Source organism: Plectrocnemia conspersa, unplaced genomic scaffold, assembly GCF_051122295.1.
Source record: "Plectrocnemia conspersa isolate PC_06_02 unplaced genomic scaffold, ASM5112229v1 ptg000002l, whole genome shotgun sequence".
NCBI classification, from domain to species: Eukaryota; Metazoa; Arthropoda; class Insecta; order Trichoptera; family Polycentropodidae; genus Plectrocnemia; species Plectrocnemia conspersa.
Window position 1 is genome coordinate 7071591 of NW_028277166.1, and position 20198 is coordinate 7091788.

The window sequence follows — 20198 nt, forward strand, 5'->3', positions numbered from 1 at the left end:
TAAGTTGAACCCTCTGCGACGTTGCTTGTATGGTGGAGTCCCTCTCAGACAGTATGTTGACCGGTATGCCTCGGTGATTATGTATTCAGGGTTGTAAAGCTTGCTCACCAATCACAATCATGCAACGATTATCCAGCCAGTCGCTACTCTCGCTTCTTAGAAAAACGAAATAAGTATATGTATTTAGAAAGTGACATTTGCTTGATTGATATCTCCGAAGTCGAATGTTTCTTCCGGTGATGTTTCCCATGACCTTAAGTTTATTGATAAACTTATAGAATCTGCATGAAATAATTATTATCGCTACGAGTTAGCTGCGACTGGATTTTGTAGCGATATTATCAATGTTCTGACGGACCGTATTGTACGGATTGCTATTATTATACTAGTCACGAAATCTAAATACAAATATTATATCTGTTACGAAATCAAAGTTTTCTACGCAAAAATATGATTTATTAACTCTAAGGTCTGATGCTTTCAGACTGATTTTAAATTACGCTTGTTACGCTTGTGAAGCTAATATTGAATGTGAATGGATTGATGTAATAAACAAGTTTTTATTTCGAAACATTCGAAAGATGATACTTTTGTTATTTGTCTTGGTGTCAGCCAATTGTATTTTTGTATTTGCTTCTGTATACAACAGTATCTTTTGTTGATAGAAAGCTTTTAATATTATCGATAGGCATTGGATAGCTTATTCTTTAGCTGTGACTTAGCATCACATGAAATACACTATTGTGTATTTTTTAGCTCCGTTAAGTGCATTATGCAATTAAGATGTTCTACTAATTTATTTTTATTCTATTCGTTATCCTTGCTCATAATCGACAATACATATTAAAGATAATTGAGAAAAAGTGGTTTTATCTACATTCATACGAAAAATAGTTTTTTTTTTCAAACGGCAGAAAAAGAAAAACCCATCAGATCGTTCATGCTACATAGTTAATTTTACACCTCTTCTTCCTGTATGAAAATGCCGAATGCGAATATGTATGAAACACGATATCCAACATTGATTTTTATTTCCTCAAATAGTTATTTAATAAAATAATAATACATATAAATAATTTATTTAATTAATTATACTAACAAAAAAAAACAGGGTTTGTGTGAAGCGCAATATTACGAGCGCAAAACATCACTCTATGAGCGCGAAATTTTGTAATAACCATTTGATGCAAACAACCTCATCTACGTTAGTAGTTTTTGCTTTTTTCACTGCATTTATTTAATCTGATATCGTCGATAGTAGTGTTCCACTAATTTAATGACAAGTGGAGTGATGTCCCAATAAAAATATAGGTTAATTAGATAGTTTCCGTGCGCCATTCGTTGCGGCCCCCTGCAGTCGCGTGAAATGCACTGATTTTTGGGTCATATGCACCGCGGACGTCGGCGTCTTCGCGAGAGACTGACGATTGCGCGCGACTATTTTCGTACCACAGCTGATCGAGAGTCGCGTGTCGTTCACCCTGCGTGGCTCGCGGCCACGTGGAAATTATAAACAAAGTGCGTGCGGCGTGCGAATTGCGCACGCGAGCCAAAGGGTTGCCGTTTGCATAATGCACTGGCGCGAACGAGCTCTGTTGCGCTCGCCTTGAGATGCGTTGACCTTTTCTGTAGACATCCATAAGGCCGAATTTTAGCTAACATATCTACCCGATATATTAAAAACAGTATAGCGCAAGTCGTATCAATCTTATTCTCAGAAAAGAAAGCAATTACGCATAGTCAGATAATCACATAAAAACACGTAAAGGTATGCTAATGTTTATTTTCTCAGAAGAGAAAATATATTGAGTACTTGTTTTACTAAAAACACACTGAAGTGCAACATATTTAAAAACACAATAACGGCCATTTTAGGCTTCTAGGAATTTCACAAAGCATGTAAATATGTGCTAATCCTACATATTTATTAGAGAATGACATACAAAGCGCCATAGACAATTAGTATTGTCATAGTGAAACTACGCCACTCCTACCGAGATTTAGATCGACCTCTAAAGGTTGTCGAAATTAGGGCCTCCTCTGACCTGACTTGAGGTAAAACATATACACGTACATCAGAACCAGCTTTTTTATCGGTGTTATAATTAGCAAGCTCGGTTCTAGGTCGAAGATTTTCAACTATACGAATATTCGGATAATTGATCGAATATTCGTTTATACTATCTCAAAGGAAATTAAAAAAAAACTTTAAATGAAACAATTTGTATACTTGATCAACACAGCTAGTTGTTTTTTCTCTCAATATACCCGAGTAACTAGTGCCGTTCTATAATCCATGATTCTTTACGCGCCTTTATTTTGTTTCGAAATGCGAAACAATGAGACGCTCCATCTTCACAAAAAAATGCTTTCGAAAAACATTTGCTTATATAATGTTTGTGGCATTGTTTACCATGAAAGAATTCGTAAAATTCGTTCGTTGAAAGAAACAAAATGTACAATTTATTATCGTTTAACGCTTATCTCAAAAACAGGTGTGCGTCGCAAATTTTTTGTGAAGTTTATCTGTTATTTGTATTTGTTGTTTGAAGACGCAAAGATTTTATTTATTCAGTTTAATAATTTGATCGCGGTTAATTTATTTATAGTTATTTAAGTTATATGCAAATCCGCAAAAAATAAAAGACACTCATTCCTCTCTTGTTGGCGATGCATTATTTTAAAAGCGCAGCACTGATACTTCCGTATATTTTAAGGAATTTAAATATCAACAGTTTGTTATTGGTAACGATGTTATACATGACTTTAGCAATTTATATACACTTGATTGTTGTAGTCTTGAATTCTTTTTTTCATAGCATTTGCATTTTATTTTATGTAATTAAACTTTTTCGGTACTGTAAGAGCCACATTTAGCTTTTTAAATAAATAATAAAAAAATAATAATTTCATGTTTTATAATAAATACACACTGCCAAAGAATATAGCTAGTATCGCTAGCTTGCCATCGTGGTGATGCAGCATGAGGGCGGGGGCTGGCTCTTTGTGTGTGGACTGATTATGTATGAAGATCTGCATACAGAGAGCCGTGGAGCGCCAACTGGCCAAGGGCGAAGCCCTGACGTTTGACCCGCGGGCTTAGGTTCTCTCTGTATCAGTTTTACTTCCGTCTTTTGCGATGACTAAACCTTCAAATATTATTGTATGTTATATGGCGTTACTTATTGAAATTTTAATCGATGATTTATCCCTAATCTCTTTTATTTAAAATAGCGATTTGTGCGTGGTACACGTGGTTGTCAATAATACATAGGTATAATAATATAATATACTAATCTGCTATATACACAATTTGCTACCTTTTAAGTCTAGTGAACTTCAAGTATGGTTCAACGAATATATGTTGATCTTCATAGTGTAAATGTTTTCTAACAAACTTCCATATTCATTATAGAAATTTCAAAGCTCAATTAGTCGTACAGTGTGTGAAATCGAGTTACTCTTTTCTCTAGAAAAGAAATCAAGTACAAAAATATTATTATTTATTTTAACAATAATATTTTTGTAAATTTTACTTATTAATAAACAATGATCGAAGACTAATGGATTTGCTCGATTATTATATTATACCTAATCCTTAATTTTCCCATGAAAAAAATAGCATTTCAATGACTTATTTTAATATAATATCGAGCAGTTTGTGTTAAATCGAAAATCAAATACCAACTCATAAAAATACTTCGCTTGTCTTTAAATGTTGCTCTAATATGATATTTACTTAAACCTATCTACATCGCTTCAAATGTGTGTACATATTTCCATGTGTTAACTTATGTTGTAAACTTAACTTTAATTTGCGATAGTCTGAAGTACACTGTGTATATGTACATAAATATATGTTGCCGGCTCTTGCGATTTCTCGATTGAAAAAGTCATGACACAAAAAAGTTTTCGTCAAAAAAATATGACATTCATTTGGGTTTTAGTTATTTTTAAAGGCATTGAAAATGTTGATTTGACAGACCTGCGTTAATCAAACTTTAAAACATCTCTGAATGTTAAACGAGCCATTAAAACTAAACAACCATTAGGTTTAAATTCCGGAAATTTTATAGGTAAAATCTAAGAACGGAGAGGCAATTAATTAATCCTGAAACTGTAAGACAAACTTCCGTATCTATCTATTAATTATTTTATTGTTTTAATAATTGCAAATTTTAAATGGTTTATTAATCATAAATGTTCTTCAAAAATAATATAAATATTAGAAATTTTGCTATTGTACGTTTATTAAAAAATCCACCAATCCAATTATGCAATATAAAATATTTTTTTTTAGATTATTACTTCACACGCTCGTCTACGTGTAATGTAATAATCTGCGTTTTGATAGCGGTAGTTCCAAATTTCGGCATAGTATATTGGTCGAAATTTTCTATCGAGAAGCATGCAAACACGTGAGACTAACATATTTCCGCCAGAAGAACGTTTGATGAATGACAATCGAATACACGATCGCCCTGTGAGCGATTCTTCAAAAGCACTGCCAATCACGGGTTATCGGTTAGTGTGCGAACTGCTTGGTTTAGGTTCGATCTTCATGCTATTAACCAGCCACCTGATGATGCACTCGGCTGCTTTTGCCTTCCGGAGGCGTCGATTCGAAGCAGCCGGCTGATGACCCTCGTTGGCGTGTTGTGGTTAAAATTACTATTACGGTGCGCTTAATATGATTTTCTCCCATGATATAATCCATATGTGAATTAACTGTAATACGATCGTAGATTTACGAGTGTGATTTTAAAGTGCGCTCATTCTGATTCGGATTGACATTGTGTTGTGTTGATGTGAGGGATGAGAAATCATTTTAAGAATTTAGTTGAAACTCTTTAGGGTGTCATTATAAAAAATAACAACTAGCATACTAGGAAATATAAATAATAGAAAACGTACTTAGCTTTCTACTTTTGCCAATAAGTATAAATTTATGAATTATGAAGTTGGCGAAACTAGTCAGTCTTTAGTAGCAAAATTCGATCGAAGGCATACCCCATACACATTTCGCAGGCAATGTTAATTCTGCATGGAAATATGTCTCATGGCTAAATGCATTGTTTAAACTAAAAATCTGATTAAGGACATATTACGAAACTCTTCATTTCATTTGCACATGATTAAAACCAAGAGTTTTAAAGTAATCTAATATAAACTTGAACCCTTCACGTTAACTTAATTAATTCTTAAAAATTAACTTAATAAAGTCAAACCTTTGTTCGGTTATATTATTGGGCTGTTAAATATTTATAATGTTAAACTGAAGCTTTAGTTTAGTTTAGTGTTTGTGTCAACTTTTCGTCATATGTGGTTCTTTTGTAGAATTCAATAAATACTTTTACCATGTTTCGTACTTTCATTTTTAATTATTTAATATCCACATCACTATTATTTTAGTAATCTGTATCTTTGACAATGTTATTGTAAATTTCTATATTTATTTTAATTACTTCGTGAAAAGTTTTAAAGTTTTTTTTGTCATTAATAAATTTTTGAATAGTGTCTAAAAGAGCTGATTTAAAAAAATATACAATAACATTATTAGGGTTTATATTACAAAAAGCGATCTTTGAAATAATCGTTACCAATTCCCAGTATAACGAATCTTCAATTTGTCCCCAAAAAAATTTCATACAAAATGTTTTCATTGTAACGAAGACTGATCTCAGTATAACGGAATATTTTAATCAGAATTTAAGAATGACGTTATAACTTGTCACAATATTTCTCCGAATTCAGTTCGTCCTTGACTTGGTGGATATGTTCACGTCGGATGTGTTCACAAGCGACATTAAAAAAATAAAAATATATGATCTTCCTTACATTCAATACAATGAATTTTCAGTATAACGAAATTTTTTCTTCGGTCTGAGATTTCACTGTATTTAATTCTAAGACTTAAATTTGCAAAGTCTTAAGATAATAAATATGTTAATTTTTAAACATATTAACTTAAAAAAAACGGTTTTGAAAAACCAATAAACGCTAATTAGGTATTTCAAAAATAAAAAATATTTATTCTGTCAAATAATTTCTACTGTTGTTTACATAAAACCTTTCTTTACAGATTGAGCATTAATAAATTCTTCTCTTGTGTTTCAAAGTAATTCATTATTTTTTTTACATATTAGTGTCAAAAATCAGTTTTTAATTTTTTTAGACAATTTTTCCTGAAAAAACCGACAAAATTTAATCGCTAGCAACTCCTTTTATAATTACTATTAAATTGAATTATTTTAGTGTTTTTTTTCTGCATACTTTAATTCTTAAAAAATATCTGTTGATTGTATTTGTCGATTTAAAAAAAATGTAAATACACTTATCTCTCGATTTACGCGGTTAAAAAAAATCATTTTTAAATACTTTAAGTTCCAGCGCGGCGATGTACAAAGACATGTTAATGGCGCACTTTTCCTACATATGGAATCTCTCTCGCTGCCCATGCAGTGTATTTTTAGATTGCACGCGTGTCGCTGCAGATTTTGCTGGTTTACTTTATAAGTAAAAAACGATCGTTTTATTACAAATTTCTTTCTATTCCTCGATTTACGTGATATTTTCTGAAACGTATCGAAGGATGAGTGTAGACTAAATATTACAGTGTGTTATCGAAATTTTATGATAAAGTCATGACATGGCTTGGGTTTTTTGTGTAAATCCATATCCTTATCATACAAAATAAATTCCGTATAAATCTTTGTATTCATACGAATTAAAAAAAAAACATAAACATAGATTTATTTTGATACAATATCTTCAAGGGTCTTATTTTTAACGTATGCAATATATTTGGCTTTTATTTGTAAGATTTTATGGTTCTACGTTTGATTTTTAATGTACTAGTAATTTCGTAAAAGACCATGCGTAAAAAAATATCAATAATATTGTTTTTGGAAAGCTCTTTATTGAATCGTTACTACAACGTTGTAAATAAATAAATTTAATGCTTCGTTTACCTTGAAAGTGTTTTTTTTGAACCATGAATGATACACACATTTATTTTTATAATTACGTATATTTGTAATATTTTTTTTAATCAGTTTGAAACGTGTCGTCTTATTGAGGATTGAGTTGAACTCTTATGAATGATTTGATAATTGGGCGAACAAAGTGAAAACGACTGCTTTTCTCGGGCTTACGGGTAGTATCAGACGATTAGGAAAAATTCGAAAGTCTTGTGTGAAGTTCTGCCTAAAGTAATTAAGAACGCAGTGGCTTACATACCATCAAGAAATGGGGTATTCAAACGTTCATACCAATCATCCTTTGACCAATGATGATGATTTGGGGCTGAATCAGACTTTATGGCGCATGTGTACATTTAGCAACGTTATCTCAGATCTATCTATCTACAATACCGGCTCAGCGATTTTTTTTTGTTAAAGTAAGGTCCAACGACTTTAGTGAATTTGGAACTGTTAATGCATATCTGATTTTGTTTGTTGCGCCGTTTATTAATAAACCGCTTGTTACCGGTTTATCAAGATAATGTGCTATTTATAGATATTAAAATAAAAACATAAAAAAGATTTATACCGTCTCGGTATATCAGAGTGAGTATTATTATCGATGTAATTCAGATGATTCCAACATAATAAAATAAGTTCTACACGTATCACAACAACGTACTAAGTAAATAAATATTTTATTATAATTAAGTCTCATAAATCAAACGAAAACACTCGAATCATTGTAAAAAACACGCGTACCATAAATACAATAAATTCACTACGAATCTGTCATTTTAGACTGGCGTCACTTTTTATGCTAACATTGTTTAAAGCAATTAAATTATATTTTATTTACGTAATATGTATGCATATGTTACATGCATGTTTCTCACGTGGGTGAAGTTTAATTGTTGCTCACGTTAAGCCAAATTTTATTTGCATTTGCGAAAAAAATATATAGCACTAACGACTCGCAACGTTCTAATATTAGTTTACAACCGCTTGGTTACTTAAATGATTCATTTTCTTCTTAATTGTTTCAGCTTTGAAGGTGAAACTAATGCTGAGGAGGCCGCTGAATCAGCTGGTGGCACAAGGAATTATGCCGTGTAAGTATGATTTAATTTTATCTCTTTAAACTATTATTTAGTTCATATGGTTATATATTGTGACGAGGCACTCAATTGTTGAGAGGTTCATTAGGATATCCATAGAAGTATACTCGTTACAGATTTTTTTGTTGTATATCCAAACAATGCAGTTTACATAATTAAAATGATTGATTAGCTCTATAACAATTCTCGGGCATTCATTGTTCAGTCAGTCGGTTTGTGGAAGAAGTCGTTTTTCCTAGTTTTATTTCTGGACGCGTCGACTTGTCCGAACCCCGCCTTTTAGATAAATTTTCTGCATGTAGCCTACCCACACTTGGCGCTGTGTCACGATTATTATTAGACGATTTTATCTCATAACATATTTTTTGTGTATATCTATTTTTTATTTAATAATATGCGACACGTAGAAAAGCGACAGAAGTCGCTTATGCAATTTTCGGTCGCCTCATTATTTATTTATAATGCGGTCGATTTTCGTGATAGGTATTATGGATATCAAACCGGAGATTGCTAAACGTCTAATATATGATGTTTACTACGATTTTATTTATAACAAAATGTTCCAAATTCTAAAATACTGACTAAAGCATAATTTTTGCTAACACTCTTAGAAGCAGTGTCATGCTTATTTATTATTAATGTTTAGTTTATTTTTATGATAAATGCAGAAATTAATATTTTTATAAAAAATAAATAAAACGCACTAAAAACTCGTACCAAATAAATAGTATTTTTTGCAAAAAAATATAATCAAACATTATTTTCTACTAGAGGTCTAAAATTGTTGCGCACGTAATATCTCTATATCACGTTTATTTGCTCTTGACAAGCCAACGCCCGTCGTCGTCGTTTGGATAACAGATAATATTATTATTGTCTTATAAAAAATAATTATACATAATTTCATACATTATTTTTTTACATGTTAAATATTAGTTTTTAGAAAAAAAATCCAGTGGTCGATATGACATTGTTTTGGGTCGATTAGAGTCGATGGAAAAAAGGTAGTTGAGAATTACTTATATTTAAACATGTTACATTTATGTATGTATGTATTATTTGTGAAAGAGAGTGCTTGAACTATTTTGTCTTGTTCATATTTTATGGTCTGAAAGCTGGCATTTTGAGTTCACGATCTGTTAAAATCTGTATTATAAATATACACAACTCTTTAATTTTTATATCAAGTTCAATTTGTATATATGTTTTTCTTTTATCTTCACTTCTCTAATGGGTATTTTTTTCTAAAAATAAAACAATTCAAAAATATTTTTAGTGAAAAAAAATGCATCAGAAAAATGCATGCAAGTACATATAATTCTATGGAAAGTAAATAATCTACAATATTACATTTTTTGATAGTCGATAAAAAATCTCTAAGAGGACTATTATTTTTTTGTGTTATCCTAGCATCGAACGCGTTAAAGTTTGTCACTAGTGTTTTATTATTAGTTTTGTGTGGTACCTGGGTATATGCGTTTATTTGTTATAATTAATAGTTTGAAATATTTCTGAAATCTATATACATATACTATTGCTAGTATTCCTGAAGATCACGTTGAACTCTTGGATATTCGGGATGACTACTTGTCTGGATCAGATCAAATGTTTCATCAAATCAAAAAAAGCCGCTTTTTTTTACCATGCTTCTAAGAGTCGTCTCAGTCGATTCGGTGTAGCTCCGCTTAGTATGAGTTCAGATGCTTAGTATGAGTTCAGTAATAAGGTGGCGTTCTGGTTTATGTCCATATCCATTCTAGTTCTCGATCCTTTGAAAAATGCAGATGTCTAATACACAGACTGACGCAAATATGGTAACAGTGGTTAGACTCGAACAGTGCTTGAAACTTTCTCGGTAAAAATTTCTGCGACTAATATATTTTTTGTTAAAGTGCGATCTAACGGTTTTAGTGCAAATTAATATGATTTTACATTGCTTTGGCACTATGTCGAAAATCGACAACGCTTTGATCTTTAGTAAATTCGAGGAACACAAATCTATTAGTTTTATGACGTCTAGCCTAATTATTGATGCAACGATTATGGGTGAACCTGACTCTTTTAAAGTTGGTTAAATGTACAGCTGTGGCCAATTGAAAGTTGACATGGCGGTTAGATTTTGTATTAGATAATTGTATGAAGGGAGGGGTTAAGTTAAGGATCGGACGGCACAAACCTTAGCTACACCACTGGTTTGTATGTCTGATAAACTATCTAAATTATCGTTTGAAATATAATATCAATGACATTCATCTTCCCTATACTTGACGTTGGTTATTTTCTCTCTCAAAGAAACACCGATCATCCTTTTTTATGACCAAAAATTCTGCATTATATATGATTTTGTTTATTGGTGATATGTTTTTATTTAGATGATTAAATTTTTTTTTTGAAAAAAATTAACTCTGAAGATTTATTAAGGTGTGAATTATTTTATTTTATTTTATTTTGAGGTAAATTAAATTTAGATACTTGAGAATGTTATATTGGTTTGTGTTGATTTTCCACAGTTTCCAATAATATTCAGCAATATTACAAAACAGTATGAATGAATGGCATTTCACGCAACCGTGTTTATATCTACCGAATGTTTTTCGTAAATATGTGTATACATTTCGCCGCTTGCGAAACGTGTTTTTGTTGTATAATTTTCCGTGTTTTTCTTCCAAACGGGAGCGCGCAGCTGGATAACATTTTGTGCTCGCCGACAACATTAAAAAATATGTGATTATTTCTGGAACTATGGCTCCGTTTGAGCGCGGATTTTATTTTATTGAAAGCGGTAATGTTTTGAACGCGTTGACAGAGTTTAAATTCCCGTCAGGGACCGTTTTAGTGGTATTTTTGGGTTCGTCGGTCTCGTTGTGTGTGAATGGTGGCAAACGATTGCACACGGAATGAGAAAAATGTGTGTTCGTGAAGAAAAAATGTATTTTTTCTTTTTATTAGTGTTCTCTAATTTTTTTAAGCGTATCCGTAATTAAACTTTTTGCTGTGCTCGTTTTAAAATCAGCACGATGTATTTTTTACGCAAGTTGCGGCCAGAAGTATTAATTGGCAAATGACGTTATTGTTCGATCGATGAGTTTTTTTTTAATAATAAATGGTTGAAATTATAAAAAACATAGTAATCTATATCTATATGTTTTCGACCATCGTGGCGCATTGGGGTAACCTGTTAGGCCACGATGGTCTTAATTTAATCTAAAATAAATGTGTTAATTATTTTTAGTAAACCGCACTAAGACGTGCGATATCGATTCATCCTACTTTGGTGAAAAAGTATGTGTTTTGATGAGCTGCAGAAGCTATATTTCTGAAATATATCTGGATTTATTAACACAGGTGTATTCAGGCACCATTAAAAGCACACATGTGTCGATAAGTTATTAAAAATTGTTCCTTGAAACTATAAATTCATTCAATATAATTTTAGTTCTTTCTATGCTGTTTTTGTGTACTTTTCTATTCTGTCTAATATTTAAATTTATTTAAGGGTGGTGTACTTCTGCAGTTCCTATGCTGAATCGCCATTGTGATTTGCCTCATTTTATTTATTTTTGTAGCCATAAATTATTTATAAAAAATGTTAATTAAAGAGTGGTATCTAAGATTTATTATCGTAAAATTAGATGCAATTTACTTTTTCATTAGTAGAAAAACCTTCTTTTTATTTAAAATTAATGTCGTCTTTTTGGCACATCTTACTTAAATTCTGGACCTACCACACGCTTTTCTTTTTAATTAAATGGCGAATGGCTAAGTGCATATCAGAGGGTAATATAATATAATATAATAAAGTAAAGGTGAACTGTCTCCTCGAGCTTATCATTATTGTAGTTATTTTTTTAAAAGAATATTAATTTAAACCCATAAAAATGGCTGTAAAAAACAAGAGAGTATCGCATCGATGCTCTTTGATCAAACATTCAGAAGAACCAATCTTAATTAAAAACGTGTTTGCACAGATCTGAAGCGTCACACTGACGTAGTTATCATCAGAACCTCAGACAAATCGAGCTACGTCAGCTAGTGATCCGCCAGGAAGTCGAGAGATGGATGCGTTGGCCGTGAAGGCGTCCACGTTTAGTTGCTTATTTTCCCGCTGGCTCCGTCGCGGCGCTAGTGTCGCGCGACGATGGCGGGACCAGCGTGGGCGAACTAGGAATGTTGTTTACCGAATCGCATTTTCCTAGCGCAACGCAACGAGTTTCGCAACGTCTAGACATCCGGAGAAATGTCCCCGAACGATTTGGCGCTACGTGAAGCCGAATGTTCCGAAGATTATTATTAGATTAGAAACTTTCCATCTCAATATGAGCTCTTTCGTGTATCAAATATTCGAAACGCGCTCGGACATCTTGACATTTTATTAATTAAGTCGTTATATAAAATTGGATGCGAAAAATCTAATGTGTGCGCTGCTGTGTGAGACGGTGCATTTCGCGGTGAAGCAGATTTTTTTACTTCTTTTCCCTCTCGGCTTTATGTTGTAACGAGTTTAGATAAATGGCTGACGTGCCCGACGCCACCTGTCACGCATTTGAACAACGCGTGAAAATCGTTATTTATCTAACTTCTGCCAGCATTGTACGAAGCACGATTAAACAGAGCCAAAAATCTTAGCGCCAGTTTCTTGGCGCTATATTTTTAAACACAATGCCTTTTGATTCTGAATTTGTTGCTAAAACTCTAAAAACTAAATTTTGATTTAAACGTTATTAATAAATATATTCATAAACTCTTTTCAGCACTAAAGACGCCGCCCGCTTTCCACGAGCAAAGGAAACAGTTGGAGAGGGCGAAAACGGGTGATCTCCTCAAAGCCAAGATACAGAAGCGGCCGGACCGACAAGAATTGGAGAGGAGACACATATTAGAACAACAGGTCGGTATCTATTATATTATATAATCAATAATTACAGTTCTTTTATAACTTATCTTATATTATTTTAGGAGGGTCACGTGGATCCGAGCCTAGCTGAAAAACAGCGTATGCTGAAAAAGGCGCGACTAGCTGATCAATTAAATGATCAACTCTCGCACAGGCCTGGACCTTTAGAATTAATACAAAAAAATATACTACACACGGAAGAGCCGATCGAAAGAGCCGTAAAAGAAGGCCTCGTTTCGTTCAAAGCGACATGTGAAGGCGCTCTAAGAAGACCGGAACATCCGAGTAGTTATCAAACCGTCGACGAAGATTCGCCGGCTGAAGAAGGATCTCCACCTTTACAATTATCATTGACGCCACCGACGACGTTGGTCGTAACATCGACGCCGGTTCAGTTTCACGCAGTTATACCGTCGCCTGCAATATCTCTTGCCGATTTATGTCAAACCACACTCTTGCCTCTGGCGCCTAGTCCCGTTAGTATTACCTCATCCACTTCGACGTTATCGCCCTTGAGCTCGGCCGCGTCTCCGCCTGCGCCGATAACGCCTCGCCCGTCACCGTCTCCTCTACACATAACACATCAACAAATCCATCGAACGGACGCTCCCGGAAAAGATAAGAATCGGAAGAAGTCGAAATCGAAAGCAGCGCCTAAAGCGAGGCAGATCAAATTTCACGAATATAAAGGACCGCCAAATGCACACAAAAATTCTCCTCCGCCCGGAATGACTCCACAGGGAGAGACGTCGTATGAATTATTATTGAGGCAACAGCAATTGTTTTTGCAATGGCAATTAGAGTGGCAACACAAATATCCACAAATAATACTACCAGCTCCGCATAAGCATCAACACATAGCCGTTTCTCCGGCGTCCAGTGCTGCGCCTGATTCTCCCGAATCGTCGTCATCCTCGCATCCTCATAGAGTAAATATATTATTTCAAGATAATTTTTATTTATTTTATGAACTTTTTATAATACTATTTATTTGATTTTAGATACCGACTCCACCTCCGCCTCCACCGCCGCCTACTGGAAGATTAGAGGACATGAAAGTGTCGGATTTGAAAGCTGAATTGAAGCGAAGGAACTTACCGGTTTCTGGTCCTAAACCACATCTGATTGAACGATTGAGACCTTTCTTATCTGAATCGAGTTCTTCGCATATATCCGAAGAATCGCAGGATAAGCTGAGTAATAGTGTAGAAAGTCTTAATCATTCAATACATTCACCTGTGACGTCGCCTGAAAGTCAAGCGGAGGCTATGGACGTAGAGTCTCAGCCTCCTACCCCTCAACCTTTATCGAATGCACCGTTGACAGGAGAAGATATTGTGAGAGAGCAACAAAGAAAAATAGAAGAGTTGCAGAGAGAGTTGCACAAATCGCAACTGCAACTTCAACAGATCAGAGCACAGAGAGACACTCAAAGTAATCGACAAGAGCCGCAACACGATGCTAGGCATAGTCGAAAGCTCGCGCTCCATCACCTTCAAGCGAAAATACAAAGTCATCAACTGGCTTTACAGCTGCAAGAATTGCAAGCTATGCAAGGTCAGAATGGAACGTCGACGGCAGAAAAGCGACAGCAAGAGCATCGAGAATTCCAGCGTCGTCACAGTCCAGGACCGTCGCTTCCACCGCCGCAACCTCAATCCGCGCCTATTATTCAAGCAGCATCATTACAGACTAATCAAAAAGAAACGCCGCATTATGTATTATCTCCCAAGCAAGTTCCAGATCAAGTGTTGCAATTGATAACGACGCAAAACAACGGAGAGGGTATCAAAATGCAGTTCACGCTGAAAGAAGGATTGAACGGACTGAACGGTCTTAACGGTCTTAACACTCTTAACGGTCTGAACGGTCTCAATGGAAAGAATAATGTAGGATTGGTTTTGAACGGAGTTAAAGTTGTACCCATCACAATTTTGCCGTCGAATCCACCTCCTCAATATGAGGAAGCGACAAGAAATAAACCTCCACCGCCGCCGCCGCTTCCGCCACCACCGCCACCTGTAGTTACCATTCCAACTGTTAAAAGCCAGACAGTCGACGACGTACTCGAGATTCTCATTAAAAATGGTGAATTACCAGCCTCCGCAGCTCAGCTTCCGCACCAAAACATATCAGACGTTATGAATCAAAGTCAAAATGAGTTTTTGAATCATTCGAGCGAAAGCGAGCTTATCAATCAAGAAGTTCCCGAAATAATCAATCAGAATCACATACATGACGCAATGCTAGATCAGCACAGTATGCACAGTGACTTTTTGAAGCAAAACAGCAATCAAGATGAGATGTTGAATCAGAATAATCTACACAACGAATTACTAGAGAACGGCATTCATAATAATTTATTAGATCAGAATATTAAATATGAAATGTTCGACGATCACGATACGCTACATTCGGAACTGTTGAGTCAAAACATGACGGAAGAGCATAATAGTGTTTTGGACGATTTGATCAACCAGAACAGCATCGATTCAGTTCACCGATCTATTAAAAAAGAGTTTGATCTATCCGAGTTGTCCAATAATAATCATTTGTCGCACATAGAAGGCAAAGATTTATCGCCGCATATGTTTAGAAGTGACGATCTATCTAATGATTATAATCCGTTATCGAATCAACATATGGATAATAATAATAGTAATATGCTTACGAGCGACGTCATATCGAATCAGACGGACAATTGCGAGATGGATTCGAATCGCGAGCACGGCCAAATGGACGAAGGATTTAATTTGGACCATTTCATTTGTGAAGATCATCACGATGGTTTAGATTTAAAGGAACTCGGTTTGGATCTGGAAGTATTAGATCCGATGGATTTCGGACAGTCGGATCAATCGAGTCATATGAATGGCGGAAGCGAAGCTATGGATATGGACGATTGGTTGGATAGTCTGCTTGTGGCAGAAGGCACTCATCAATGCGATCCGATGTTAGGCGGACCTCCTCGAGCGTTGAGATCGACTCCCGCTCCGCGTCCGCCTCAGCACTTCTCCTGGGACAAAGTCGCCAATGACTTTGCTACCACTTGACCGACGGTGTCGCCGAATCAAATAACAATTAGCGAATATTTGCAATCAAATATGTCGTTCAAGGTTGTGGTTGTGTAAAACTAAGAAGTGATGTGAAACATATATGGTGCTGGAGAACGACGAGAAATAAACTGTAACAGCGTAAATTGTTTATTCTTATTTTTTATAAATATGAAACATGTGATGATAGAGACGAGTGGTAGATTATTTAGAACGCGACAGACACTTCATTGATTATTATATTTTCACATTATTTATTATTACCACCTGGTGTGTACTTAAACGAATTGCCATTAGGTTAAGTGAACTAATAATAAAATGCTTCCAATATCTCTATATATTAAGTGTTGTACGAAGCCGACGATCGCTAATCATAGGTGTAAGTCATGCTAAATTAATTTTATATTTTCGAGCTTTCGACATAGTTATCGTGTAAGCTTATTACATCGGTTTGACGATAATTTAAAAGAAGTGCTATCAATATTTTATTTATTCGCAGCCCCAATAGTCGATTTTATGGACTTTTAATATGACGAGATTAGTAAGATATTTTAAGGTGACAACGATTTGTGAACAAATTAAATCAACCACAAAAAAGTGATAGCTAAATTGTCATTCATTGTTAGATTAAGTTTTTTGCCGCCAGTTTTCCATTCATTTTTGCGTGCGTGTGATAAATTAATATAATTTAAGATGTTGAACTAAATTATATTTTAAATAAATTTATTATATATATGCATATGCGCGTGTATGAGAGCGTATGCATATTTTTAGGTACATATATGTATGATATGTATAACCGACATTTAGATGTTTCATTAAGATGGACGGTTTAACTTGTTATTAATTACATAAAAGTTTTTGTTGTTGCTGCATTCCTCCCGCCGACCAAGTGACATAGGAAAAATATTAAAATATTAATATATCAACCCAGTGGATGGAGTGAATGTTCATCAGCTTGAATAGGATCAACTTTAATCATTGATGCGATTCAATCCGGCTCCATTCGCTCATTGAGACATTCCAATCTTAATAGAGAAAAGAAAAATGAATATATTTCTGCATGGCGCCATTCGATCATACTTGTTCAAAGTATGCAAATATTGCTGTTATTCTCGATGGCATTGAAGTATTCCATTTATTTTGTATAAGGTCATAACGGTTATTTCATATTCAGACATTAAAAATTTAGACATTGTTAACATTTTAGATCTCAATATTTCATTTGCGCATCCGACGACCCTAATCCATTATTTATTTGTTAAGTTGCTAATATTCGACGTTATAATATTTATTTTATTTATATATACATATATATATATATGAACCTTTGGTAATGGCGCCATTCGCACTCCAGTCAAGGGTGGGACCAGCCTGGGAACAAATAGACGTTGTAAAATTGATTAGAATGAAACGAAACGAAGGCAACACTTGGAAGTAACGTCTTTGTGTAAAAAAACATCCTAAGGGACGTTGTTATTGTCATTTAACTTGAGCGAGATTGCTTGTTTGCCACTTAAATATTATTTTGCATTTATTCGTAATCAAAATTCATATTCATATACATGACTGAAACATCGATTCATTTAATATACCCGCTCTGTGTCATTTCGATCCTATGGGGAATATTTTAAATGTAAATTTGTACGACACTAGCGTATGATTATATTATCGTTACATATATAATATGTATTCACATTGCAAAAACGCAGGGTCGTTCGTCGCGACGATCGCTTAACGTAAATTTTATACCATTTTTTTTACATCATAGTTAAAATATATACAGTTTATCTGTCGCATATCTGATTGTCTCAAAGCGACCCTGTGACCTCGGATATTTTGTGCCAAAATCTACGTAAACACCGTTTGTAATGCGCGTTTGAGGCAATTATCAAATCACTACTAGTATAAATATACAATATATATACATTATAAAGATGAAATATTTATATACGAATTTTATTAATCGGCGTAATAATTCCAAGTAACACCAAAATCGCTTTAAATTAGCGATCGAGAACTAGCATAATTTTACATTGACTTTTAGAACATGCTAGAGACGTGAAGTTATTATTATATTATGTATTTAATAATATTGTGTAATTACGATGATATTTTTAAAGAACTGAGTTTTGATCATTTTGTTTGTTCAGAAGATAGCGGCCGAGAAGAAAGTAGTGCGAGTATGTGATTATAAGCTGGGCTTCTTGTTATTTATATATATTATATATTACGAGACCATGTATTTAAAAAATCAAAAAAATGTGTTTTAATATAATATATTATATTATTATAAATATCATAACGTGTATTTTAAGTCGTGTACATACTTACTTTTCCCTGCCTTCTTATTATTAAGTATATGTTGGAAGATTATAATTTCAATTAAAATATACATTGTGTATGTTGTTGATTATTATTTTTTTATTATTATTAATTTATACCCATTTTCCTTAAATACAATTTTTTACATGACAAAAGTTCTTTATATAAACAGAATTGGTACATATATAAGATAAAATATAGATTAATGGCTTAGAACAGAGGATTCCTCAACGTCCTCTGACAGATCACATTATAATTGAAATAGTTACCTAAAAGAAAAGGAAAGAATGCAACGCATAGGTAATATCTATTTATTATACAGATACATCAACAAATATACTTTTAAGTTATGGTAATGATTATTAAATATTGTCATTCAGCTAGAAACATTTCGCTTACAATATAGATGTAGACACATTACTTATTATTAAAATAATAATATCAAGATATAACAGGTTACACTAAAGCAGTGAACGTCACATTATCCAATTTGCACACATATGCATTCGCGTGTGCTAGAGCCCAGTCACAAGAATAAAGTCGTATACGTCGCACGAAAATACGATTGTGTGTTGTTTTTCTTTCTATCTGCGCTGCAATAACGGCTATTATCGGGAAACTGCAGCGTATCGGCATAGTTTGGAGAGTTTAGAAGAGATCGTAAGCTTTTACACGTATGATATATTATTTAAAACAAGGCAATTAAAAATATTTAAAAAATTAATAAAATATTTTTGTTATATATTGATATAAATTATATACATATAATATATATATAAATTTACTTACATAGAAAATATACATATTTTAAAATACAATTAATAACATTTAAAAAATAAAAATTAAAAATAAAATCACGGTAAAGTTGGAAGTCAGTTTTCTTTGGTTTCGCTCCAACAATACTTACTAATGATGTAGAAGAAGATTGGTAGTTCATTTTCAATTTTTAAAAAGTCACTATGAAAAATTGTGAGTACCGAGTCTTAAAACAGTTTGTTGTTAACTGATACGTCAAAAATTCTTACTGCAATAATTTTATGAATGCGTTGTCTATGTGAGAAAAGCGATACACGCGCGTAAGAATATTCATTGTCTCGCTTGTTCTTGTTGAAGTGGCAATGCGCATTTCAAGGATTTTCGTCTGTGTCACATCCGGCTATAAAATAAATATTTTGGTCTATTTCGCACAAAATAATATATATGTAATATCACAGTAACTGGTTGTCAACTCCTACAATAGTACGAGTAAAACGTATGTGTGTTTTGAATAAAATGTGGATAACGTAAAAATAAATTAAAAAAAAGATTGGACATGCTCCTCATAGCCGTACAGATTAATGCTGGAGTATTAAGAAGCTGATGACTTATAGGTGTCCTTGCCAAAACTGGCATCAAAGATTCAAAAGACCATTTCTCACATTGGCTGATATGTTCAGCATAAGGACGCTGTACATTTTTCAGAAGTTCCACGTCCTAGGTAAATTACGCAATTGCTAGAGAGGAAGTGCGCGGAAAACAATGATTGACAACCACTCGAGAACCAATCGCCCTTAATCAAAGACACGTCGACGTATGAATACGCTCTTAGTTTGCAGGTGTTGCAGCTCAGACATTTTACTTTGAGGTTGGTGGACGGCGGATGTCAGATGTCAGTGTGGTTATACATGATTAGCCGCTCTTCGTTTGATTAATAGTAGGTATTCGTCTATATGATCCAAGATTAAATTAATCTTACAGTCAGCTTTTGGATTTGCTATATAAAGCGAATTCCCCCTTGCATAAATGCATATCTATTTCTCAAGATATAAACTCCACTACAGGTAAAATATTTTACATCTCAAATTTT

At 33.8% G+C, this 20198-nt stretch overlaps 1 protein-coding gene across 4 annotated transcripts in view; it reads left to right on the forward strand.

Moving 5' to 3' along the window:
• The window catches only part of Mrtf (Myocardin-related transcription factor), a 96688-nt gene extending 79613 nt beyond the window's left edge, over positions 1-17075 (forward strand). For all 4 annotated transcript variants that reach the window (XM_088205069.1, XM_088205070.1, XM_088205068.1 and 1 more), the window contains 4 exons: positions 8009-8074; positions 12832-12968; positions 13037-13903; positions 13976-17075. In XM_088205069.1, the coding sequence (XP_088061195.1) occupies positions 8009-8074; positions 12832-12968; positions 13037-13903; positions 13976-16027 (3122 nt within the window). In that variant the 3' untranslated portion in view covers positions 16028-17075. The remainder of the gene's footprint in view (positions 1-8008; positions 8075-12831; positions 12969-13036; positions 13904-13975) is intronic.
• The last annotated feature ends 3123 nt before the right edge of the window (positions 17076-20198 follow it).